The sequence below is a fragment of the Chiroxiphia lanceolata genome, chromosome 27, assembly GCF_009829145.1.
Source record: "Chiroxiphia lanceolata isolate bChiLan1 chromosome 27, bChiLan1.pri, whole genome shotgun sequence".
Classification (NCBI taxonomy): Eukaryota; Metazoa; Chordata; class Aves; order Passeriformes; family Pipridae; genus Chiroxiphia; species Chiroxiphia lanceolata.
The window spans coordinates 3,916,026-3,942,023 of NC_045663.1; the positions used below are offsets into that span (position 1 = coordinate 3,916,026).

Consider the following 25,998-nt stretch of genomic DNA (forward strand, 5'->3'; position numbering starts at 1 on the left):
TGGAGATGGGGAAGGACAGGCAAAGGGTAAAAGGGAAGACAAACAAGGGAATTTAAAACAATCAAACCAACCAACCAAGCAACCAGGATGAATTCACTTTGAAAGGGGTTCATTGCTGATTTCAGCCCTTTCGGAAATATCGAGGGAAGAAACTTGGATGCCCAAGGTTGAAATCAATTTTCCATCATCAGACTGACTTTGGTTAGTGCTTTATAGGCAAAGGACCTGACTGGGATCAAAAGTGGTGGCAATTTCCCATGGGAAAGCAAAGGACAAGCTGCACCATCTCCTCCAATTGCAGCAGAAAGGGGCAGTGGTTTTCCTATGGAGCCCTGGCTTTTCTGATCCAGCCTTAAGAAAGAGACACACAGGGGCAGGGGGAGAAGGACAAACCCTGAGCGAGTCAGGACTCATTGCCTGCACCTCCCTGAGAGTGGGAGAAGGCTTTGGAGCAAGGGAAGCCAAAGAGTCCAAACACTCATCCAAGGCCCAGCCAAGACACGACCTGGCTCTGCTCTGCTCTCCCACCCACCCCCCTTTTTGCCCCTGACTTGGTTCCACTTTGCTAACGGGACATGGGAAGCAGAGCTGGTTCTGGCAGATGGCAGAGGGCAATTTCCATCCCATCTTTCCCAAAAGATGCCACGTACCTGGAGACACTGAGCTCCGTCCTGGGCTCTGGCTGGAGCAGGAGTTACTTGAGTGTCACCAAGAGTGTTGGAGGGGTCCCCTGATCCCAGCTGAGCTGTCTGAAAACCAAAAAACTTATCTCCCCGTCCCAGCCTGACACCTGTTTTCTCTTGCGCTGCCTCCTGTCAAAAGTGAAAGTTGTTGAGTAATTTGGGGGGGTTGACAATGCTTTTGCTCTGGACACACCCTTCTGGCAGCATGCCCAGGCACACCCCTGCTGCAGGGGCTCTCCAGGGCTGCTCCCTGGGCTCAGGAGGGGACAGAGGTGGCAGCACTTTGCACATCCCTGGCATGAGCCCAGAGGCCACATGGGCAGGATGGAGGTGATGGAGCCAGGATTCACCCCCAGAGGCAGTGGCTGGGAGCAAAGCCCAGCAGCAGCAGCTTCACTATTACTTAAAAGCAATTGGCAGCCAAGAGGCAAGGCCATGGAGGGGGGTTGGTTGAGGCAAAGCTGCTGCCCTGAGGGAGGCAAAGGCAGTGCCCGTGGGCGCTCAGCCCTGTGGGTTCCGGCCCCCTCCCAGCCCAGTCAGGCCTGGGGGCACCTGCTGGGGCAAAGGGAGCTGATCAGGGACGTGGCCAAAAGGGGTGACAAGGCAAAGAGGGAAGCAGCAAGGGATGGCTCCAGTGACACAGATGTGTACAGCAAAGGACAGCAGCTCCTGCAGTGCTCAGGGGCTTTATCACCCCCCTGCAGCTGGCAGGAGGGAGGGGCCCTGTGGCAGAGCCTGTGCTGCAGACAGGGCTGGGCACTGCAGGAGCAGGAAGAGCAGCCAAATTCAAGTGTTAGATGAGGTCACACGTGGGCTGGAAACTTCAGGCCAGGGGGGGCCACTGCCCAGAGGAGGGGAGGGAGAAGCTCCATGGGCTGGTCCCCCAGACACACTCCCAGTCCCAGCTGGGCTCTCCAGGCCATCCAGCCCCTCTGCACTGTGCTCTGCTCACTCAAACAAGCTGCAAGTGCTGGGCAAGCTCAGTCCAGCCAGGAGCTGAGCAGGAGATCAGGGGAGTGGGGAGCAGACTGAAGACCTGCCAAATCATCCCAAACCTCCCTTCCTGCAGTCAGTGAGTGCCGATTTTCTATAAAGTGCCAGAATAATGTGACCTTTCCATCCTTGCTTCTCTGCTTTGTCGTCTTTAGGCAGTCTCAGAGTCCTGCCATTGTCACCTTCAACAGGGAATCCTTCCTCCCCTCCTGTTGATTTTCTGTACATGTGCTGGCATCCAGGCTGGAGAGGGAAGAGAGTGAGACTGGGGAATGAGATGGAGGAGATGAGTGGAAGAGGTGAGTTTCAGAGGGAAGAAGAGGAAGAACTGTCCTCTGTTGAGCAGAAAAAAATGCATCTTCTGCTTTGGAAGAACTCTTTAGGTTCAAAGCGCTTGGAGCTTGTCCCAGCCTGAGCTTGTCATGGCTTGGGACTTGGTGGCTGCCACACCCCCAGCTGAACTTCTCCTGCTGATCTGTTGAGCCACCACCAGCCCCAAAGACACCTGAGGTGACATCCTCAGCCCCTTCCTTTGCATGGAGAAAGAAACAGGATTTTGGGGCCACGAGTTCTGGGTCTTGGGGTAACATCTATCCCAGTCTGCACTGGTTTGTGCCCAGACCTGCCTGTTCTGCTCCTGCAGCCCCAGGGACTGCCAGGCTCAGGTCCAGGTGTCTGCACTGCAGATGTGCCCCCACCCACTGAGGTTCATCCTCCCCCAGGGAACGGGGGTCTCCTTGGCCAGGATGTGTGCAAGCTCCTGGGGCAGGGACAGGACTGGGGCAGCACTGAGGCTGGTACCCAAAAGTTGGGCTACTGAACAACATCACAACAACAGACAGGCGGATTAAGCTGCTGAGATTAAAGTGTCTGAGGTGGATCTGGACCGGCAACATAAAGGTGAACTATTTCTGGCTTGATGGGCCCATGACACCTCAGGTGATGAGGGAAGAGATGCAACATACAGATGGGCTCATGACCAAGGGGAATTAACCATCTCCCAGTTATCCAGGACTGTGAATCATGTGCTGCAATCAAGCAGGGCTAGGCAGGTAAAGCCTCTGTGGTGTGGGGGATGATGGTTGAAATAAAACTCTGCGGAGGCCTGGCAGAGTGATCCCATCACATCACATCACATCAGACTCCCCAAACCCACCAAGGTAAGTGCTGTGTGCTGACAGTGGTGGAACAGTCCCTGGATGGCTGGAGACACATCCTGTGCCTCACGGCCCTGCCTGGAACACCATCCTGGGCCTGGAAAAGCAAGTCCTGGGGTGACGTGGCCCCCCAGCCAGAATTGAATGGGACAATGGGGCTCCTTTCAAAAATAGCCTCACAGACACCTGGGCAGAGAGCTCAGGATGTGGTGGGTGGATCATATTCCCTGTCATGCACCAGCCTCTGGGAAAGTGCAATGGTACAATGGACTGTTAAAAACCACATGGAAAGCAATGGGTGGTGAGGCCTTCAAACACTGGGATTCACATTTAGAGAAGGCCACCTGGTTAGTTCACACCCCAGTGTTATAGGTCAATGAAACTTAGGCTTAAATATAGCAACAAAAATTTATTAAAGATTTATATAAAATGCAAATGAGCAAAACAGCACGCTGGGCTGCCGGGGAGACCCCTGCTCCACTCATGGCCAGCAGGCACAGTGGGCAAAACCAGTAACCTTTATCCCCTCATCAATTTTCCTCCCATAGCCACTTGTTATCCCTCTATTGGATCCGAGTTCGCAGGTCTGGTTCTGGTTGGTTCTCTTGCAGGCTCGCTTCAGTGTCCAGGGACTTTCCTACCCATAGTTTTAATTAGTTCTTCGTCCTTGGGGCCTAGTGTGTGGGTCTCTCCAGATGTTCATCTTGGATCCTCTTTATCATCCTTGTACTTGACCCTTTGATCCTTGTCCTTCCCTTCCTTACTTTAGGCGTACACTTTTAGACAATATACTTTTAGAAAAACAAGATACAAAAGACTTATTCAACAAGGCATAATAATTTGTCTTGTCAGCTTAAGAACTGCAAGCTGCAGGACTATCAGCCTATAATACTGACAGGTTAATTACCCATTCTGCAACTTACAGTCCTCCGGCCCTAACAGAACATTGATTACAATACTATATATATAGAGAGAGAAATATAACATGCAATACCATTGAATGAGTAAATTACTTTACTACTACTAATTTGATGAGTAAATTACTTTACTACTGCTAATCTATTACACCAGCCTCCACCAACCAAGCTGGCCCTGCCCAGTCAGAACCCCCACATAGCACAGAAGGCCATAAAGTTCCTGTGGTGCACATGAGAAATGGTTGGACACGACCCTTTGGATCAGTCCTGCCTCAAGCAAAGGCAAAGCCATCCGTGGGATTGGTTTTGCTCAGAGACTTGGTGAGTGATGCAGAGGGATGGGGAAAGACAATTTGTACCTCCAGGGGATTTGATTTTTGGGTGAGAACAGCCTGTACTGTTCAATTGCCCATGGAATACTGTTTGCTGAATGCCACTGCCACTGTATCCTGTAAGTGCCATGGAGAATGAGTATGGAGTGGTCCAGTTACACCAGTGATGGACTAAATGAACTCAGCCAACAGCTTGGGGGATGGCCTGTGACTACTGAACTAATACCTTTGCTTGTTTAGAGTTCTATGGATAGAGTTGAAAGGTGTTAAAGCTGAGCAGGATGTGGATGGTATAGACTGAGGGGTGGGTTGTTATTGTTGCAGCAGTCAAAAGTAAAGAAAAACACGAACAGTCCAGTACTGAGCAAAGTACTGGTTTCTTTATTATTTCCCACAAGTCTTTTTATATCTCATGTTAGCAAGCATCAGCAGGCAGGCAGGTGATTGTATTTTTTAATTAGCTATTATTTGTCAGCAATACTGTTGGCAAAGCTCGAGGCCAAAGTTGGTGTTCTCACAGGACTAAACCTAAACACTCCATAGCTGTCTTCTTTCAGCCAGGGCTCCGTACATACCTCTCCTATCTCAGGGATACATCTGTAACTTTCCCAGGTCAAAATCTTCTTCCAAAGAGCTCACAGACCCTCTGTCAGCCCTGACAGTGGCTAATATCCTGGATTCAGAGTTAGGAGGTGGCGTTTTAGCACGGGATGTTCACTACCGTCCATGTCACATCTGGGGGGTGTTTTTTGGCAGGAAAGACCAAGCGCCAGAATCCAGAAGTGTGTCATTTTTGCTCCCACTCTCCAGGGGAAAGGTGTCAGGATCAACCCCTGCGGATCTGGTCCCTGTCACCACCAGCAGTCCCCTCCTCATCCCTTGGAGCCACAGCTCCAACAGGTGGAGCTGAACAAAGCAGTGAAATGAGGCTGGAAGACAGCAGGGGTGTGGGAGGCAGCCCCGGGGAAGGGAGCAGCAGGGGTAACCCCCAGTGCCCTGAGCCAAGCCCAAAAGGAGAGCTCTGGAGCCACCCCACAGTGCCCAGAGAGAGAGAGGAGCCACTGCAGAGCTGCCCGTGGCTGAGCCCCAGCTGCCACACACAACCAACCCCCAGCACGGTGGAGTTTTTGTCCCCATTTTCCCACAGTTTTCTGGGCTGGAGGAAGGGAAAGAGTTGCTGTGGGAGGCCCCTGCCCCTTTGCCTTTGTCTGGGGCAAACACATGGAGCCAGCAGCGTGGGAATGGCTGCCACCTTGGTTTTCTCCCAGTGGACCAGGGGAAACCTTCCCTTGGTGTGGGGAAACTCTTGATAGGTTGTGGCACCCTCTCAGCAACCTCTCCGAGCTCAGCTGCCAGAAGGGGAGAGACCTCTGGTGACTCCCTGCAGGGCTGGCAGATGAGTGCCTCAGTGGCCCTTAACGCAGTCCCCCACTAGGAGCACTCATCCTTTCTTTTAGGGGGTCTGCTGTGTTCTGCTGCTGCACTTTCTCCTGGCAGACCTTGCTCAGGGCTGTCTACAGCTGTTAAAGTGTTGAGTCCGGGTTTGGTTGTGATGCTGAAGGGTGGAGACTGAAGCAGAGTCCTGCTTTTGTGGGCCACCAGGTCTGAGGCGCCTCGTTCTCAGTGCTGACGGTCCCAGAAACCTGGTTCTGAAACCACCCACCTGCATCCACCTCAGCTCCTCTAATACTGCACAGCCTTTGAACTCTTCCCTGCTCCTGACAGAACACATCATCAACCTGTGCACACCTTTTCTCCAGGAGGAGGGGCTGGGCACTTGTTGCAATGGGATCTTGGGGTTTAGAGATGGAACAAGAACTCATAGTGTTTGCAGCAGAAGGTCCCAGAGAAAATTCCTGTGCTTTGATTTAAAGCAAGCAGCCAAGCAAGGTGGGGAATCCATGAAGAAAGGAGCTGAAGCAGCCGAGCAGGTGACGCTGGGTTGATGTAGAACCAGGGGTATTGTCTTAAAGAAGGTCATAAGGCAGTCACTCAGAACTTTGGAGGCTCCAGACGCAGATGACCACCAGAGATCCCCAATGAAACCCCTCAGGGACCTTAAATGGATAGGTAGGCATGCTAATAAGTGTTGAGAAATGTCATGAATATGGAACAGGAATGTGGGGAACAAAAAAGGAAGAATCATGTCATACTGACATATCAGCTTGTGCAAGTCTGGAGCTGGCTTCCCACCAGATCTCCATCACTCAACAACAAAGCCTTGCTTCCCAGAGAGGAGAGAAAAAAAAAACAAACAACCAAAGCTATAGCAAAAATATATGTTACATATAAACCAGATATATTCTGTGAGAAATACTATATACCTATAACCCCAGAAACTCCAAATAGCTTCCTAAAGGGAAGAGGTGAAGGGAGAAGGGAAAAAAGGACAAAAAAAGGATGAAAAGGGACAGAATCAAAACAGGTCTACACAATCTAAAAACTCGCTAACCAGGAAACTAAAGAACTGGTAAAATCTCAGCACTTCCCTTGAGAAAAGCAGGACAGCTGGACACGGCCCAGCACTGTCCCCTCACGCGTGGATGACAACAGCAGTCACTGTGGGCCTCAGCTCCAGATGAGCAAGACCAAGACAGGCACCCACCGTCCTCAAACCTCGCCGGAAAGGAAGAGAGCAAACTCTCTTATCTCTGCCTTATTTATACCCCAGGTTACATAAAGGAATAGCATGGAATACTTCCTGGGTCACCTTCCTAGTTCCTTCCTGGTTACAAGCTGGTCTCCAGGAAGGCCTGGTGTAAAAACTATCACACAGCTGTGGTGAGGATCCCTCTGGGTGCACTTTGGGAACTGATTCCCAGGGCACCCAGCGTGCTGGAGTCACTTCAGTGCACCACAATAAAAGAATGCCTGGCTTCTAAAACTCACAAATTTGGTCTTGGAGGTTTCTTTCAAGAGCTGAGTTTAGGCAACAAACCCATCACGTGGACTGAAGTCTCCCTCCTTACCAGTTCTGTTGGGGGAAAGCCTTCCCTTGGGAAGGTCCAGGCCTGCTGGATCTCCATGGAATGGAGGAACTGATGTGAAAGCATGTGTGGTGTTTTAGGAATGGTGCTCCCCAATCAAGTGCTCCCACCCAGACTCTCCCAAAGCAGATGCTGCTCACTCCCCCTGCCCCCACCTCTGGTTGAAAGCACAAAAGGCAAAGATCATGGGTGGAGAGAAGAACAATTCACTGGAAACAGCAATGATACCATAAAACCAACAGTAACAGCAACAATAAAAATAAGAAAAGTGTACAGAGAGAGGGTGGTTTACATGCCAAATGCTCCCTGAGCCTGAGACAAGGAAACAATGGTTCCACCCTCCATGTGTAAGGAACAACCTCAGAAGCAGGAGAGAAAGTCCCTTTTCCCCACACCTGGAAATGATGTGGGGTGATCTCATCACGCAAAGTCTTGGCCATGGCCTCTCCCACTGATCTGCAGTGGGACCAGAACAGCATATCTGGCCTCAGAGAAAGATCTTGGAGAGATGCAGCATGGAACAGAGGTGCAGAGAGGTAACGAGATCTCCACCCTTGGAGACCCTTCTCTTTCTGCCTCCTCTTCATCAGGACATATTTTCAGACATATCCCAGGACCCAGCCAGAACCAAGGGTAGACTTTTTTCCCCCCAAATGATGCCTGTGTAAACACGAAGATGGGAATCCCCTCATCAACACTGAAAAATGCCACCTGTCCCATTTCATAATCCACAGAGACCCGGATCCACTTGGGGTTCTGGATTTTGGGAAGGGGAGTGTGACTAACGGACGTGAGAGCTTGGAAGTGCCCTCCCCAGTTCCCCACTGCCCAGATGCCTTCCTCTGGTTTAAACTCAATATAACCCTTCCTTCTCACATCTTCTCTAGACACCCCCACAACCCATTCTCCTGCATTCTCGACCTCCATCTCCCAGTAGTGTCTCCCCGAGGTGAAGCCCTTACGCCCCAGAACGCAGTGGCACACGTTAAATCTCTTGGGGTTATTGGGGATGCCCTGTCGTGTCTGAACTCGTGTCACGCTTTTGCCATTGTCAGACAGGACAAGCTCACAGTGGGCTGTGTCTGGATCCAGAACCACGTTCGCTGCAGGAGAGATGGAATCAACACATCAGGGCAGAGCTCGGCCCAGCACAGATCTGTGCGGGGGCTGCCTAAGGAAGAAGCAGGGGGTGAGGGAGAGCTGGCAGAGTGGGGCATGGCAAGGTGCACAAGGTGACAACATCAGTGCAAGGAAGAGAAACTGAAGCAGAGAGAAGAGAGGGAGCAGAGAGGGAAGAGGATCATCAGCAGAGCTCCAGGATGAAGAATTGCACACAGCTCACCAAGGACAAGGATTCTCCAGATTTGCCTGAAAGTGGGACATGCACCAAAGGAAAGGGAGGCTCAGCAGAAGCAAGCCTGGTCCCAGCAGCATCACTTGCAGGAGGGGAACTGCCAGGAAGGGCCATTAAAGCAGGCAAGATGATTCAGCACCAGGAAATACCAAACTTACTTACCTGATTCTAGAGGCACTATGTGTCTTCTCCAGGCTTTAAAAAACCACAAAACCCACAGATCAGAGGCAATCAAACACACTGGGGCTGGGTTAGCTCAGGGGAATGATATGCCAGTGGAGGTGCACATTTTCTGAGTTGTTGTTATCTTTGTCAAAGTCACCTCACAGCGAGTTGCTTCAAAACTTCAGTGTCTGACTACATGGAAGGGCTCCACCCATTTCCTACAAATCCAATCATGCTGCCTGTCCTGACTTGGACATGCATTTATGGTCAGTTTGTACCTTGAGATCTGAAAGAATTTTCTTCTTAGTACGGAACGATTAAAGGGGAGAGCCTAAAACCACACAGAGACCAATGGAAAAGAATGTTTCTGAAACAAGTTCTGTATTTGTTCTGTACCAAAAACGAGGGCACACATGAAAAACACAGGGGAGAAAAAATGCCCAACTGAGAAGACTGCCACAAAGAGAAGAGAATGATACTCACCGAGTTCCTGGGCTTGTTGCTCTGAAAAGGAAGAGAAAGCAGCACAAATGGGTTGTGGGCCATTGATTTGGACATCCCCTGTCTGCCCTCTCCTGGGACCCCCTGCACGGGCTGGAGGGCGAGTTTGTGCCAAGGCTGAGCAGTGCAAAGCCCTGTCCCACCCCCAGCCTGCAGCTCTGCTCCCCGCCCATGGGGCAGCTTGTCCTGCTCAACCTGGGGGCAGGAAATGATCTCTGGCAGGTCCCTCATCTCCAAGGGCACCAGGGCACTCCCACCCTGACACTTCTACTGCTGCCCCACCCGGTCCCATCCCCACACACCATCTTCAGTCACCTTGAATTTTGGATTCCCAAATTCACTCTCTCCGTCCACCCATCACCAAGTGAACCACTGAGTGAACCACTTTTTGGTTCACTTCACACTTTAAAAGTGAGAGAAGAAAGCCCAAATGAACCCAACACCCCTTACAGGCTGCAAAAAATCCTTTTCCAGGACAGACTTGCTGGGGTAGGGAGGAGGCTGAAATTGCTCATGAGGGAAAAGCTGCAGCCCAGGAGCTCCTCAGGACCTGTCTTCCTAAGACTTTTTTGGGTCTCCCCCACCCTCCCTGAGCCCGCTGTGGGCAGAGATCAGCACCGTGCTGCTGGAGACCTGAGCACGGGCTCCAGCTCCAGGGCAGCGCTGAAGGGGCAGGTTTGCAGCAACAAGGGAGGAGCGTGGGGTGAAATGTCCCCTGCAGTGCTCCCTAAGGGCCCTGTGCCTGTGCTCTGCAGTGCTCAGAGCAGCTGAGGCCCCTGCACAATGAAATGTGCTCCCCTAAAGCTTCCTCCAGACTCGGCAAGAACCTTGAGAGCACTTTGAAAAGCCACGTTCACTGTTGCTACAACATCTATTCACTCTTGCTTTGGTTCTGCAATGATTTTCCTGAAAATTACAACAGCATTTAATCAATTAATTTCACATGGTATGGAGCCACTGGCCAAAGCATTTCCCTTCCTCATGTCCTCCAGAAATGTGACCCATGAATTCTTCCATTGGAAAAGTTCTCCAGTTTCTGGACAATGGAAAGTAAAGCTTACCTATTTCTTTCTGCAGCTTTCCTGTGAAAAGAAAGAAATGTAAATAATTTAGGAACTCATCTCCTCCAAAGAGCACTGATGGACCCCCAGCAGGAACCTGGGGACAATGGAAAGTAAAGCTTACCTATTTCTTTCTGCTGCTTTCCTGTGAAGAAAAGTAAGAAATGAAAACAATTTAAAAATTCATCTCTTCCAATGAGCACTGATGGACCCCAGCAGGAAACTGGGGACAAGGGAAAGTAAAGCTTACCTATTTCTTTCTGCTGCTTTCCTGTGAAGAAAGAAAGAAATGGAAATAATTGAGAAACTCATCCCCTCCAAGGAGCACTGATGGACCCCCAGCAGGACTTACACCCCCCCCCAGGGCAAAAGGGCCACGGGGCCTGGACGTGCTGCAGCGCCCGCACGACCCAGCGGCCCCATCTCCTGCCAGGAAGAAAGAGAGGATTTCAGTTCCCTTTATTCCTCTGCATCATCTCCCATCAGAGGGATCTTCCAAAGGAAAGGAGGCCCTGCCAGGCCCCCAAACTGCCAGGGATTCTTTGCAGGTCAAGGCAAATTCTTGCTCCATTTCTGTGCTGGGGCAGAGGAGCAGCTGATGCTGCTTTAATGCCAACTTCCTTCCTTGCCTTCTTCTGGGAGAACAAAGCTTTCTTTTCTTCTCTGACAGAAATTAAGGCCATTGGGTTTTTAAGTTCCCTGGCACCAAACACGTGCCTGAGACACCAAGACAAGACTCTGGTTCCATCCTGGTGTTTCTCAACCCCCTCATCCCTCAGGACTAGAGGTGGCTGAGTAGGATGGCTGCCCAGCCCCTTCCCCAGCCCCCAAACCCAGGATCGTACCTTTAATTTTAAATAGATAAACAGTGATAATAAGGAGAGTGACCACAGCAACCAGGACCACGCCCAGGGCAATCATCCAAGGATGGGCATCTTGGAAAAAGGGATCTGAAAAATAAAGTCCCCAAAGGGGAGGTAACTGTGCAAGTAGCAATAGAAAGGAGATTATTTCTATTTCATACAAGGTCATTCCATCTGAATCCCATTGAGGGTGAAAACTAGACTGTACTCCACAAAAAGGCAAAAAATGACAAAAAATCCATCTTGGCAATTTCGCAACTGTCTAAGGTTGGTGACGTTTTGTGGAGGATTTTTAAAGGGAAGATGGATTTGTAACCAAGTGGTTTCTGATTAAATCATGCTTTCTTCTCCTTTGGGAAAAACCAATTATATATATCTTTAGGCCACATGAGATCAGAAATAGGGTGATATCTGCAGCAAGAGCAACACTCTAGTGTAGAACAGCATCACCAGGAGAAAGATAATGGTTCCCCAAGGAAATAAAGCCTCCAGGTCTTGTTAATTTCTGAACTAGAAGAGGAGCAGGATGCAGTTGGAAAGGACGTGCTGCTGCAGTGCCCTTTGGTATATGGTTAATGCAGTTACAGGTGGGATGGAAATGGCCTTGACATGCTGAGCACGTGTCCTGCCAGGGGCCTGGGGGTGCTGTGCCCAGCACAGCTCCGTGGGGCCCGTCGGCAGGGCCGTGCCCCATCCTCCACTCACCTGAGATGTGAAGGGCTGATCCCTGCCCCGGTGTGTGCGGGAGGTGCTGCACCGAGCAGGAGAGTTCCTGGTTCCCAGCCCTGGTGAGGATGATGCTGCTCTCAGCTGCAAAGAGCCCATTCTTGTCCTGGGTAGCGTTTTCCGAGAGGGACGGGAGATGGCGCCCGTGGGGATCGTGCCACAGCACCCGGGGCCGTGGGTACCAGCCGGCAGAGCGACAGGCCACCCGGATCCCCCCGTGCTCGTAGCGCTCCAGCGCGATGAGCGGGGCAGAGCCGCTGGCTGCGGGCAAAGAGAGAGACCCCGGCTGACCCTGCGGGGTCCTGCATATCAGGGGATAACCTGCTTGGGCTGTTTCTCTCCCTGACGTGGATAAACTGACAGAGACAAATCCCAGATTGTTTTTCAGACAAATGTCACCGGGAGTCAGGACATTTCTTGCAGTCTCTTTCATGGAACAGAGAGATTTGGTCTGGAGGCCACTACTGCAGCAAAATAATCCACTGGCCTGGATATTAAAACATAAAAGCACCTGGATATTCTTCCCTTATTACCCAATAACAGATTTTTTTTCTTATACCCACTTTTAAGAAGAAAATCATATCAAAATCACTTCTGAAGGAGGAAGTATTTCATGAGCTCCTTATGGCTGCTCAGGGGGCAATTTTACCTCTCTGAGACATTCTTGATATTTCACACCAAGGGACTTAATAAAACCCTATTTCCAAAGCAACCACCTGAGACTGTTTCTGGGCAGAAGGACAGGGAACAGCCCTGGCTATGAGCAAGTAAATTACAGGTACCGGAGACACAAACTACAGACCTGTCACCTTGAGCTCCACCACAGCCTCGTCATAATCTGAGCCTCGTTGAACAAAGCAGGTGTAATTCCCTGTGTCAGATGGTTGGACATGGAAGATCCTCAAGTCCGCGCTGCCCTTGGCAAGGCCGTCCTTCCCCAGCTCAGTGCGCCCTTGGTACTGAACCATCTGCTCCCTGTACTGGTCCTGGCCCCACTTGTAGCGATGCACAAAGGGCGAGAACTGCTCCCGAAACCAGGTCACCTCCGTGTCCTGTGCATTCTGCCCCGGGGAGAAGCTGCAGGGCAGCACCACGTCCTCGCCCTTGGCCACGGTGATGGGGCCGGGGGGTGCAGTGACGGTGAGTGGAGCTGGGAGAGCCCCCCGTAGGAAGAAGAGAGAAGTGTGAGTTTGCTGAGGCAGCTGAGCTGGGACACAGCAGCGGCTGCTGCGCGTGGTTGGGGTGCTGCCGGGCCGGGCCATGGCGCTGGCAGCGTCCCTGTGCCGGGGCAGACGAGGGGCTGAGGGCAGCTGGCACAGGGACCCTGCCCTGCACCACCGCCTGGACACCAAACAGCAAAGGAAAGGACCTGACCCTGCTCTCTGCTCTGCTGTTCCCAGCCAGCTGCTGCACTGGCAGCCACCAAGATATTCCACCTGGAAGCCATGGCACAGCATCCAGCAAGAACAGGGGGATTCTTACCTGAGTGCCCCTGAGGAACTTGGAAAACTAAAGTGGAAATGACAAAAGCCAGCAGAGAGCAGTGGATGGGGGGAACCGCAGAGCATCCTCCTCCCTGGAGCACAACCTGGAGATGGGGAAGGACAGGGCAAGGGCAAAAGGGAAGACAAACAAGGGAATTTAAAACAAACCAACCAAGCAACCAAGCAACCAGGATGAATTCACTTTGAAAGGGGTTCATTGCTGATTTCAGCCCTTTCGGGAATATCGAGGGAAGAAACTTGGATGCCCAAGGTTGAACTCGATTTTCCCTCATCAGACTGACTTTGGTTAGTGCTTTATAGGCAAAGGACCTGACTGGGATCAAAAGTGGTGGCAATTTCCCATGGGAAAGCAAAGGACAAGCTGCACCATCTCCTCCAATTGCAGCAGAAAGGGGCAGTTGTTTTCCTATGGAGCCCTGGCTTTTCTGATCCAGCCTTAAGAAAGAGACACACAGGGGCAGGGGGAGAAGGACAAACCCTGAGCGAGTCAGGACTCATTGCCTGCACCTCCCTGAGAGTGGGAGAAGGCTTTGGAGCAAGGGAAGCCAAAGAGTCCAAGGCCCAGCCAAGACAGGACCTGGCTCTGCTCTGCTCTCCCACCCACCCCCCTTTTTGCCCCTGACTTGGTTCCACTTTGCTAACGGGAAGTGGAAACTGCGTCCGGTGCTGGCGGACGGCAGGGGGCGATTTCCGTCTGCAGATTCCCAAAAGATGCCACGTACCTGGAGACCCTGAGCTCTTTCCTGGACCCTGGGCTGGAGCAGGAGCTGCTTGGCCGTCACCTGGCACCTTGGGGGGGTCCCCTGATCCCAGCTGAGCTGTCCGGAAACCGAAGCAAATCGTCACCCTGTCCCATTTCCTCCTGCGCTGCTTCCCTCAAAAGTGAAAGTTGTTGAGTAATTTGGGGGGGTTGACAATGCTTTTGCTCTGGACACGCCCTTCTGGCAGCATGCCCAGGCACATCCCTGCTGCAGGGGCTCTCCAGGGCTGCTCCCTGGGCTCAGGAGGGGACAGAGGTGGCAGCACTTTGCACATCCCTGGCATGAGCTCAGAGGCCATATGGGCAGGAGGGAGGTGATGGAGCCGGGATTCACCCCCAGAGGCAGTGGCTGGGAGCAAAGCCCAGCAGCAGCAGCTTCACTATTGCTTAAAAGCAATTGGCAGCCAAGAGGCAAGGCCATGGAGGGGGGTTGGTTGAGGCAAAGCTGCTGCCCTGAGGGAGGCAAAGGCAGTGCCCGTGGGCGCTCAGCCCTGTGGGTTCCGGCCCCCTCCCAGCCCAGTCAGGCCTGGGGGCACCTGCTGGGGCAAAGGGAGCTGATCAGGGACGTGGCCAAAAGGGGTGACAAGGAAAAGAGGGAAGCAGCAAGGGATGGCTCCAGTGACACAGATGTATACAGCAAAGGACAGCAGAAAGAAGTGTTATGAGCCAAGCTCCTCACTGGTGCTGATCTCTGGGATCACAGATCCAGAGGTGTCACTCCAGGGAGATCCAGCCTGGCTTTTGTGACTGTACCTCTGCACAGCTGGGGATGAAAGCTGGGGAGGAAAGGTAGGGGTCCCAGACACCTGAGGGTGCCAGCGGAAAGGTGTGAGCACTAAAGCCATGTGGAGTGGAAGGAGTCTGGGAGGACAAGGCAGGGGAGAGGCCAAAAGGGTGGAAAAGGGACTGGTCACCAGCACAACGGAGCCTGTCCCTGAGCTTGGCTGGCCAGTGAGTTGGAGAGCCCAGGGGCAGGCAGGGGGATGAGTCAGGCCGAGGGTCCCTGCTGGTGTCAGGGGTGCCAGAAGTGTGGGGTGCCTGAGGGCTGCGCGTGTGAGGGCTGCGGGTTTGCAGAGAGCATCAAGCTGGCTGGGGGGGGTCAGAGGGCCCGGGGGTGGGACAGGGGCACCCCTTGGCCAGATGGGCCGAGCCATTGCTGGAGGTGTGTGCAGATGGGCACAGGAAGGCAGAGAGGGTGGCCTGGGTCACCTGCAGCAGTGACCCCCTGCCAGCCCTGCAGGAGGAGCAGACGTGGCTGCCTGTGCTGGGGGTGATGTGGGTGCCACAGGGGACCTGTGCCTTTGTCTGGTGGTGTGACTGGGCATGTCTGTGTGTCTGTGTGTCTGTGTCTGTATGTCTGTCTGTGTGTCTGTGTCTCTGTCTGTATGTCTGTCTGTGTCTGTGCCTGTGAGTCTGTGTTTCTGTGTCTCTGTCTTTGTGTCTGTGTGTAGTGGGTTTGTTTAGCTGAATAACATCCTTTCCCTGGGAGGGATCTAGAAGAAGTCAGCTGATGTATATGGACCAATGAGATATTCCATAACATGATATGTCAGCTCAGATATAAAAAAGTGAGGAGGAAGCTGCTGGCTCTCCTCTTCCAGGAGAGCTGCTGGGAACAGCTCCTGGTGGCAGGGGATCATCAGTTCTTGTGGGAAGTAGAATTTTACTGTTAATTTCCTTTGCCTGTGTGTCATTAGGGTTTTTTTTCCTTTTTCGTCCATGTAACTATAAAACTGCCTTTCTTAGTAAATCCCAGGTTTTTACTTTTTTTTTGTTCCCCCTTTTCTCTCTGGAGGGGAATCAGCGCAGCCTCGGTGGACACCTGGTGTTCAGCCAAGGTAACCTCCCACACCTAACCTTTGTGTATGTGTGTCTGTGTGTCTGTGTCTGTGTGTCTGTGTGTCTGTGTCTGTGTGTCTGTGTCTTTGCCTCTGTCTTTTCCTGTGGTTCCTCCCAAGCCAGCCTGTCCCCAGTCCTGCTTTCCCAGATCATCTCCCAGCTCCAGGCAGCAGAGCCACCTGGCAACAGCTGCCCTCTCACCCTGCTGGATTTTGTGGCTTTCAGAGGGATGGGAAAAAGCAGAGTGGACCCCCCTGAGTTCCCTACGAGTGGGGATGAGGCCATCAGCCCCAGGACACACAAACAACTGCCTGGAGAATACAGAGCTGTGCTGCAAAGCCCAGCAAGTGCTGTCCCCCATTTACCAGCTGAGCCAAGGAGGTGGCACATGCCCTGCAAACATCTCCACCATGAAGCCCTTGGCAGCAGGAGAAACCTGGGCAAAGAGCCAGGACAGGAGCCAGCCCTCTCCCTCGCCCCAGTGGGCAGCCTGGACACCCAGAGCAGGGCCACTGCTCTGTGCCTGCTGTCCCCAAGTGCCCTCCCAGCGGGCTGGAGGTGCCTGTGGTGCTGCTGAGCCAGGAGGGCTCTGAGCATCCTGCCCAGGGAGATCCAGGATCCAGGCTCCTGCTGACGGTCCCAGAAACCTGGTTCTGAAACCACCCACCTGCATCCACCTCAGCTCCTCTAATACTGCACAGCCTTTGAACTCTTCCCTGCTCCTGACAGAACACATCATCAACCTGTGCACACCTTTTCTCCAGGAGGAGGGGCTGGGCACTTGTTGCAACGGGATCTTGGGGTTTAGAGATGGAACAAGAACTCATAGTGTTTGCAGCAGAAGGTCCCAGAGAAAATTCCTGTGCTTTGATTGAAAGCAAGCAGCCAAGCAAGGTGGGGAATCAATGAAGGTCCTGAAGGAGCCGAGCAGGCGACGCTGGGTTGATGTAGAACCAGGGGTATTGTCTTAAAGAAGGTCATAAGGCAGTCACTCAGAACTTTGGGGGCTCCAGATACAGATGACCACCAGAGATCCCCAATGAAGCCCCTCAGAGACCTTAAAAGGACATGTATGCATGCTAAGAAGTGTTGAGAAATGTCATGAATATGGAACAGGAATGTGGGGAACAAAACAGGAAGAATCAGGTCATGCTGACATATCAGCTGTGGTGAGGATCCCTCTGGGTGCACTTTGGGAACTGATTCCCAGGGCACCCAGCGTGCTGGAGTCACTTCAGTGCACCACAATAAAAGAATGCCTGGCTTCTAAAACTCACAAATTTGGTCTTGGAGGTTTCTTTCAAGAGCTGAGTTTAGGCAACAAAGCCACCACCTGCACTGAAGTCTCCCTCCTTACCAGTTCTGTTGGGGGGAAGCCTTCCCTTGGGAAGGTCCAGGCCTGCTGGATCTCCATGGAATGGAGGATCTGGTGTGAAAGCATGTGTGGTGTTTTAGGAATGGTGCTCCCCAATCAAGTGCTCCCACCCAGACTCTCCCAAAGCAGATGCTGCTCACTCCCCCTGCCCCCACCTCTGGTTGAAAGCACAAAAGGCAAAGATCATGGGTGGAGAGAAGAACAATTCACTGGAAACTGCAATGAGATCATAAAACCAACAGTAACAGCAACAATAGGAATAAGAAAAGTGTACAAAGAGAGAGTGATTTACATGCCAAATGCTCCCTGAGCCTGAGACAAGGAAACAATGGTTCCACCCTCCATGTGTAAGGAACACCCTCAGAAGCAGGAGAGAAAGTCCCTTTTCCCCACACCTGGAAATGATGTGGGGAGATCTTATAACACAAGGTCTTGGCCATGGCCTCTCCCACTGATCTGCAGTGGGACCAGAACAGCATGTCTGGCCTCAGAGAAAGATCTTGGAGAGATGCAGCATGGAAGAGAGGTGCAGAGAGGTAACGAGATCTCCACCCTTGGAGACCTTTCTCTTACTGCCTCCTCTTCATCAGGGCCATATTGTCAGATGTGTCCCAGAACCCAGACAGACCCAAGGGTAGACTTTTTTCCCCTCAAATGATGCCCGTGGGAACATGAAAATGGGAATCCCCTCATCAACACTGAAAAATGCCACCCGCCTCCCTTCATAGTCCAGAGAGACCCGGATCCGCCTGGGAGCCTTGATTTCAGGAAATTCAGTGGGACTAGGGGAGGTGAAAGCTTTCAGTATTGGCCGTTTCCCCACTGCCCAGATGCCTTCCTCTGGTTTAAACTCAAGATCACCCTTCCTTCTCACATCTTCTCTAAAAATCCCCACAATCCATCCTCCTGCATCCTCCACCACCTCCACCTCCCAGTAGTGTCTCCCCGAGGTGAAGCCCTCACGGCCCAGAACGCAGCGCCACGGGTTAAATCTCTCGGGGGTGTCAGGGATGTCCTGTCGTGTATCCCCTCGTGTCACACTTTTGCCATTGTCAGACAGGAGAAGGTCACAGTGGGCTGTGTCTGGATCCAGAACCACGTTCACTGCAGGAGAGATGGAATCAACACATCAGGGCAGAGCTCAGCCCAGGACACATCTTTGCTGGGGCTGCCTAAGGAAGAAGCAGGGGGTGAGGGAGAGCTGGCAGAGTGGGGCATGGCAAGGTGCACAAGGTGACAACATCAGTGCAAGGAAGAGAAACTGAAGCAGAGAGAAGAGAGGGAGCAGAGAGGGAAGAGGATCATCAGCAGAGCTCCAGGATGAAGAATTGCACACAGCTCACCGAGGACAAGGATTCTCCAGATTTGCCTGGAAGTGGGACATGCACCAAATGAAAGGGAGGCTCAGCAGAAGCAAGCCTGGTCCCAGCAGCATCACTTGCAGGAGGGGAACTGCCAGGAAAGGCCATTAAAGCAGGCAAGATGATTCAGCACCAGGAAACACCAAACTTACTTACCTGCTCCTATAGGCACTGCCTGTCTTCTCCATGCTTAAAAAAACCACAAAAACCACAGGTCAGAGGCAATCAAACACACTGGGGCTGGGTTAGCTCAGGGGAATGATATGCCAGTGCAGGTGCACATTTTCTGACTTGTTGTTATCTTTGTCAAAGTCATCTCACAGCGAGTTGCTTCAAAACTTCACTGTCTGACTACATGGAAGGGCTCCGCCCATTTCCTACAAATCCAATCATGCTGCCTGTCCTGACTCAGACATGCATTTATGGACAGTTTGGACTTTGAGAACTAAAAGAATTTTCTTCTTAGTACAGAACAATTACAGGGAAGAGTCTAAAACCACACAGAGACCAATGGAAAAGAATGTTTCTGAAACAACATCTGTATTTGTTCTGTGCCCAAAACAAGGGCACACATGAAAAACACAGGGGAGAAAAAATGCCCAACTGAGAAGACTCCCATGAAGAGAAGATAGCAATACTCACCGAGTTCCTGGGTTTGTTGCTCTGAAAAGGAAGAGAAAGCAGCACAAATGGGTTGTGGGCCATTGATTTGGACATCCCCTGTCTGCCCTCTCCTGGGACCCCCTGAACGGGCTGCAGGGCGGGTTTGTGCCAAGGCTGAGCAGTGCAAAGCCCTGTCCCACCCCCAGCCTGCAGCTCTGCTCCCCCGCCCATGGGGCAGCTTGTCCTGCTCAACCTGGGGGCAGGAAATGATCTCTGGCAGGTCCCTCATCTCCAAGGGCACCAGGGCACTCCCACCCTGCCACTTCTACTGCTGCCCCCACCCGCTCCCATCCCCACACACCATCTTCAGTCACCTTGAATTTTGGAGGAGTAAGGAGGAGGCTGAAATTGCTCCCAAGGGAAAAGCTGCAGCCCAGGAGCTCCTCAGGACCTGTCTTCCCAAGACTTTGGGGGTCTCCCCCACCCTCCCTGAGCCCGCTGTGGGCAGAGATCAGCACCGTGCTGCTGGAGACCTGAGCACGGGCTCCAGCTCCAGGGCAGCGCTGAAGGGGCAGGTTTGCAGCAACAAGGGAGGAGCGTGGGGTGAAATGTCCCCTGCAGTGCTCCCTAAGGGCCCTGTGCCTGTGCTCTGCAGTGCTCACAACAGCTGAGGCCCCTGCACAATGAAATGTGCTCCCCCAAAGCTTCCTCCAGGCTTGGGTAGAACCTCGAGAGCACTTTGAAAAGCCAAGTTCACTGTTGCTACAACATCTATTCCCACTTGCTTTGGTTTTGCAATGATTTTCCTGAAAATTACAACAGCATTTAATCAATTAATTTCACCTGGTCTGTAGCCACTAGCCAAAGCATTTCCCTTCCTCATGTCCTCCAGAAATGTGACCCATCAATTCTTCCATTGGAAGAGTTCTCCCATTTCTGGACACTGGAAAGTAAAGCTTACCTATTTCTTTCTGCTCCTTTGCTGTGAAGAAAAGTAAGAAATGCAAATAATTTAGAAACTCATCCCCTCCAACGAGCACTGATGGACCCCCAGCAGGAGTTACAGCCCCCCCAGGGCAGAAGGGCCACGGGGCCTGGACGTGCTGCAGCGCCCACACGACCCAGCGGCCCCATCTCCTGCCAGGAAGAAAGAGAGGATTTCAGTTCCCTTTATTCCTCTGCATCATCTCCCATCAGAGGGATCTTCCAAAGGAAAGGAGGCCCTGCCAGGCCCCCCAAACTGCCAGGGATTCTTTGCAGGTCAGGGCCAATTCTTGCTCCATTTCTGTGCTGGGGCAGAGGAGCAGCTGATGCTGCTTTAATGCCAACTTCCTTCCTTGCCTTCTTCTGGGAGAACAAAGCTTTCTTTCTTGACAGAAGATAAAGTTGTGGGGTTTTAAGTTCCCTGGCACCAAACACGTGCCTGAGACACCAGGACAAGACTCTGGTTCCATCCTGGTGTTTCTCAACCCCCTCATCCCTCAGGACTAGAGGTGGCTGAGTAGGATGGCTGCCCAGCCCCTTCCCCAGACCCCAAACCCAGGATGGTACCTTTAATTTTATACAGATAAACTGCGAAACTAAGTAGAGCGACCACAGCAACCAGGACCAGGACCAGGGCAATCATCCAAGGATAGATACTTCGTAAAAAGGGATCTGAAAAATTAAATCCCCAAAGGGGAGGTTACTTTGTGAGTAGCAATAGGAAGGAAACAATTTCTGTTTCATACAAGGTCATTCCATCTGACTGACGCTGAGGGTGAAAAACAGCTCATGACTCTGCTCCACAAATGGATAAAAAAATGACATTAAAAAAACCCAAAACATTTTTGGCAATTTCACACTTGTCTGAGGCTGATGAAAATTCTCTGCACTGTGGAGGATCTTTAAAGGGAAGATGGATTTCTAATCAAATTCCTTCTGGTTAAATCATGCTTTCTTTTGTTTTGGGAAAAAACCCAAATATCAGATTTCCTTAGGCAACATGGGATCACAAATAGGGTGACATGTGCATCAACAGCAACACTCCAGTGCAGAGCAGCAGCACCAGGAGAAAGGTAATGCATCCCCAGGGAGATAAAGTTTCCAGGACTTGTTCATTCCCAAAGAACAAGAAGAACAAGAGTTCAAAAACAAGTGCTGCTGTGGTGGAGCAATATCAAGAACACTTTTGAAGGAGGAAGCATCTTATGAGCTCCTCATGGCTGCTCGGTGGGCAGTTTTACCTCTAGGAAACATTCTTGGTATTTTCAACAATGGAACTTAATGGGACTGTTTCCAAAGCAACCACCTGAGACTGTTTCTGGGCAGAAGGACAGGGAACAAGAACACTGGCTGTGAGCACGTAAATTAGAGGTACCAGGGACACAAACTACAGACCTGTCACCTGGAGCTCCACCACAGCCTCATCGTAATCTGAGCCTCGTTGAACAAAGCAGGTGTAACTCCCTGTGTCAGAGAGCTGGACATGGAAGATCCTCAAGTCCGCGCTGCCCTTGGCAAGGCCGTCCTTCCCCAGCTCAGTGCGCCCTTGGTACTGAACCATCTGCTCCCCGTACTGGTCCTGGCCCAACTTGTAGCGATGCACAAAGGGCGAGAACTGCTCCCGAAACCAGGTCACCTCCGTGTCCTGTGCATTCTGCCCCGGGGAGAAGCTGCAGGGCAGCACCACGTCCTCGCCCTTGGCCACGATGATGGGGCCGGGGGGTGCAGTGACGGTGAGTGGAGCTGGGAGAGCCCCCCGTAGGAAGAAGAGAGAAGTGTGAGTTTGCTGAGGCAGCTGAGCTGGGACACAGCAGCGGCTGCTGCGCGTGGTTGGGGTGCTGCCGGGCCGGGCCATGGCGCTGGCAGCGTCCCTGTGCCGGGGCAGACGAGGGGCTGAGGGCAGCTGGCACAGGGACCCTGCCCTGCACCACCGCCTGGACACCAAACAGCAAAGGAAAGGGCCTGACCCTGCTCTCTGCTCTGCTGTTCCCAGCCAGCTGCTGCACTGGCAGCCACCAAGATATTCCACCTGGAAGCCATGGCACAGCATCCAGCAAGAACAGGGGGATTCTTACCTGAGTGCCCCTGAGGAACTTGGAAAACTAAAGTGGAAATGACAAAAGCCGGCAGAGAGCAGTGGATGGGGGAACCGCAGAGCATCCTCCTCCCTGGAGCACAACCTGGAGATGGGGAAGGAGAGGCAAAGGGCAAAAGGGAAGACAAACAAAGGAATTTAAAACAAACCAACCAAGCAACCAAGCAACCAGGATGAATTCACTTTGAAAGGGGTTCATTGCTGATTTCAGCCCTTTCGGGAATATCGAGGGAAGAAACTTGGATGCCCAAGGTTGACATCGAATTTCCCTCATCAGACTGACTTTGGTTAGTGCTTTATAGGCAAAGGACCTGACTGGGATCAAAAGTGGTGGGAATTTCCCATGGGAAAGCAAAGGACAAGCTGCACCATCTCCTCCAATTGCAGCAGAAAGGGGCAGTTGTTTTCCTATGGAGCCCTGGCTTTTCTGATCCAGCCTTAAGAAAGAGACACACAGGGGCAGGGGGAGAAGGACAAACCCTGAGCGAGTCAGGACTCATTGCCTGCACCTCCCTGAGAGTGGGAGAAGGCTTTGGAGCAAGGGAAGCCAAAGAGTCCAAGGCCCCCCTTTTTGCCCCTGACTTGGTTCCACTTTGCTAACGGGAAGTGGAAACTGCGTCCGGTGCTGGCGGACGGCAGGGGGCGATTTCCGTCTGCAGATTCCCAAAAGATGCCACGTACCTGGAGACCCTGAGCTCTTTCCTGGACTCTGGGCTGGAGCAGGAGCTGCTTGGCTGTCACCTGGCACCTTGGAGGGGTCCCCTGATCCCAGCTGAGCTGTCCGGAAACCGAAGCAAATCGTCACCCTGTCCCAGCCTGTCCCATTTCCTCCTGCGCTGCTTCCCTCAAAAGTGAAAGTTGTTGAGTAATTTGGGGGGGGTTTGACAATGCTTTTGCTCTGGACACGCCCTTCTGGCAGCATGCCCAGGCACACCCCTGCTGCAGGGGCTCTCCAGGGCTGCTCCCTGGGCTCAGGAGGGGACAGAGGTGGCAGCACTTTGCACATCCCTGGCATGAGCCCAGAGGCCACATGGGCAGGAGGGAGGTGATGGAGCCGGGATTCACCCCCAGAGGCAGTGGCTGGGAGCAAAGCCCAGCAGCAGCAGCTTCACTATTGCTTAAAAGCAATTGGCAGCCAAGAGGCAAGGCCATGGAGGGGGTTGGTTGAGGCAAAGCTGCTGCCCTGAGGGAGGCAAAGGCAGTGCCCGTGGGCGCTCAGCCCTGTGGGTTCCGGCCCCCTCCCAGCCCAGTCAGGCCTGGGGGCACCTGCTGGGGCAAAGGGAGCTGATCAGGGACGTGGCCAAAAGGGGTGACAAGGAAAAGAGGGAAGCAGCAAGGGATGGCTCCAGTGACACAGATGTGTACAGCAAAGGACAGCAGAAAGAAGTGTTATGAGCCAAGCTCCTCACTGGTGCTGATCGCTGGGATCACAGATCCAGAGGTGTCAATCCAGGGAGATCCAGCCTGGCTTTTGTGACTGTACCTCTGCACAGCTGGGGATGAAAGCTGGGGAGGAAAGGCAGGGGTCCCAGACACCTGAGGGTGCCAGCGGAAAGGTGTGAGCACTAAAGCCATGTGGAGTGGAAGGAGTCTGGGAGGACAAGGCAGGGGAGAGGCCAAAAGGGTGGAAAAGGGACTGGTCACCAGCACAACGGAGCCTGTCCGTGAGCTTGGCTGGCCAGTGAGTTGGAGAGCCCAGGGGCAGGCAGGGGGATGAGTCAGGCCGAGGGTCCCTGCTGGTGTCAGGGGTGCCAGAAGTGTGGGGTGCCTGAGGGCTGCGTGTGTGAGGGCTGCGGGTTTGCAGAGAGCATCAAGCTGGCTGTGGGGGGTCAGAGGGCCCGGGGGTGGGACAGGGGCACCCCTTGGCCAGATGGGCCGAGCCATTGCTGGAGGTGTGTGCAGATGGGCACAGGAAGGCAGAGAGGGTGGCCTGGGTCACCTGCAGCAGTGACCCCCTGCCAGCCCTGCAGGAGGAGCAGACGTGGCTGCCTGTGCTGGGGGTGATGTGGGTGCCACAGGGGACCTGTGCCTTTGTCTGGTGGTGTGACTGGGCATGTCTGTGTGTCTGTGTGTCTGTGTCTGTGTCTGTCTGTGTGTCTGTGTCTGTGCCTGTGAGTCTGTGTTTCTGTGTCTCTGTCTTTGTGTCTGTGTGTAGTGGGTTTGTTTAGCTGAATAACATCCTTTCCCTGGGAGGGATCTAGAAGAAGTCAGCTGATGTATATGGACCAATGAGATATTCCATAACATGATATGTCAGCTCAGATATAAAAAAGCGAGGAGGAAGCTGCTGGCTCTCCTCTTCCAGGAGAGCTGCTGGGAACAGCTCCTGGTGGCAGGGGATCATCAGTTCTTGTGGGAAGTAGAATTTTACTGTTAATTTCCTTTGCCTGTGTGTCATTAGGTTTTTTTTCCTTTTTTGTCCATGTAACTATAAAACTGCCTTTCTTAGTAAATCCCAGGTTTTTACTTTTTTTTTTGTCCCCCCTTTTCTCTCTGGAGGGGAATCAGCGCAGCCTCGGTGGACACCTGGTGTTCAGCCAAGGTAACCTCCCACACCTAACCTTTATATCTGTGTGTCTGTGTCTGTGTGTCTGTCTCTGTGTCTCTGTGTCTGTGTGTCTGTGTCTTTGCCTCTGTCTTTTCCTGTGGTTCCTCCCAAGCCAGCCTGTCCCCAGTCCTGCTTTCCCAGATCATCTCCCAGCTCCAGGCAGCAGAGCCACCTGGCAACAGCTGCCCTCTCACCCTGCTGGATTTTGTGGCTTTCAGAGGGATGGGAAAAAGCAGAGTGGACCCCCCTGAGTTCCCTACGAGTGGGGATGAGGCCATCAGCCCCAGGGAACACAAACAACTGCCTGGAGAATACAGAGCTGTGCTGCAAAGCCCAGCAAGTGCTGTCCCCCATTTACCAGCTGAGCCATGGAGGTGGCACATGCCCTGCAAACATCTCCACCATGAAGCCCTTGGCAGCAGGAGAAACCTGGGCAAAGAGCCAGGGCAGGAGCCAGCCCTCTCCCTCGCCCCAGTGGGCAGCCTGGACACCCAGAGCAGGGCCACTGCTCTGTGCCTGCTGTCCCCAAGTGCCCTCCCAGCGGGCTGGAGGTGCCTGTGGTGCTGCTGAGCCAGGAGGGCTCTGAGCATCCTGCCCAGGGAGATCCAGGATCCAGGCTCCTGCTGACGGTCCCAGAAACCTGGTTCTGAAACCACCCACCTGCATCCACCTCAGCTCCTCTAATACTGCACAGCCTTTGAACTCTTCCCTGCTCCTGACAGAACACATCATCAACCTGTGCACACCTTTTCTCCAGGAGGAGGGGCTGGGCACTTGTTGCAACGGGATCTTGGGGTTTAGAGATGGAACAAGAACTCATAGTGTTTGCAGCAGAAGGGCCCAGAGAAAATTCCTGTGCTTTGACTGAAAGCAAGCAGCCAAGCAAGGTGGGGAATCAATGAAGGTCCTGAAGGAGCCGAGCAGGTGACGCTGGGTTGATGTAGAATCAGGGGTATTGTCTTAAAGGAGGTCATAAGGCAGTCACTCAGAACTTTGGGGGCTCCAGACGCAGATGACCACCAGAGATCCCCAACGAAGCCCCTCAGAGACCTTAAAAGGACATGTATGCATGCTAAGAAGTGTTGAGAAATGTCATTGCCGCGGTCCGAACGGGGGAGGGGAATGGGGCCACGACACGGCACGGATCCCAGACACAAAGGTGGGGTGCAGGTAGAATCTTTAATCCAGC

At 52.8% G+C, this 25,998-nt stretch overlaps 2 protein-coding genes and 1 long non-coding RNA gene across 3 annotated transcripts; all 3 read right to left on the reverse strand.

Moving 5' to 3' along the window:
• Positions 1-7,489: 7,489 nt before the first annotated feature.
• LOC116798975 (butyrophilin subfamily 1 member A1-like) lies at positions 7,490-17,284 on the reverse strand. The gene is made up of 10 exons (XM_032711688.1): positions 17,201-17,284; positions 13,967-14,062; positions 13,222-13,327; positions 12,542-12,889; positions 11,719-12,000; positions 10,924-11,100; positions 10,401-10,421; positions 10,275-10,295; positions 9,072-9,092; positions 7,490-8,172 (listed from the first exon to the last, which is right to left on the reverse strand). Exons 1-10 carry the CDS (start codon positions 17,282-17,284, stop codon positions 7,490-7,492), a joined length of 1,839 nt encoding a protein of 612 aa, XP_032567579.1.
• Positions 17,068-21,883, reverse strand: LOC116798976 (butyrophilin subfamily 1 member A1-like; the record flags this gene model as incomplete). Its single annotated transcript, XM_032711689.1, has 4 exons — positions 17,068-18,322; positions 18,736-18,768; positions 19,222-19,332; positions 21,562-21,883. Coding segments are annotated over 4 exons (984 nt in total), but the record flags the coding sequence as incomplete, so codon positions are not given.
• On the reverse strand, positions 21,884-23,070 carry LOC116799254. Its single transcript, XR_004361028.1, has 3 exons — positions 22,943-23,070; positions 22,242-22,346; positions 21,884-21,909 (listed from the first exon to the last, which is right to left on the reverse strand). It is a non-coding gene; the product is annotated as an uncharacterized LOC116799254 (long non-coding RNA).
• Between the last annotated feature and the right edge of the window lie 2,928 nt (positions 23,071-25,998).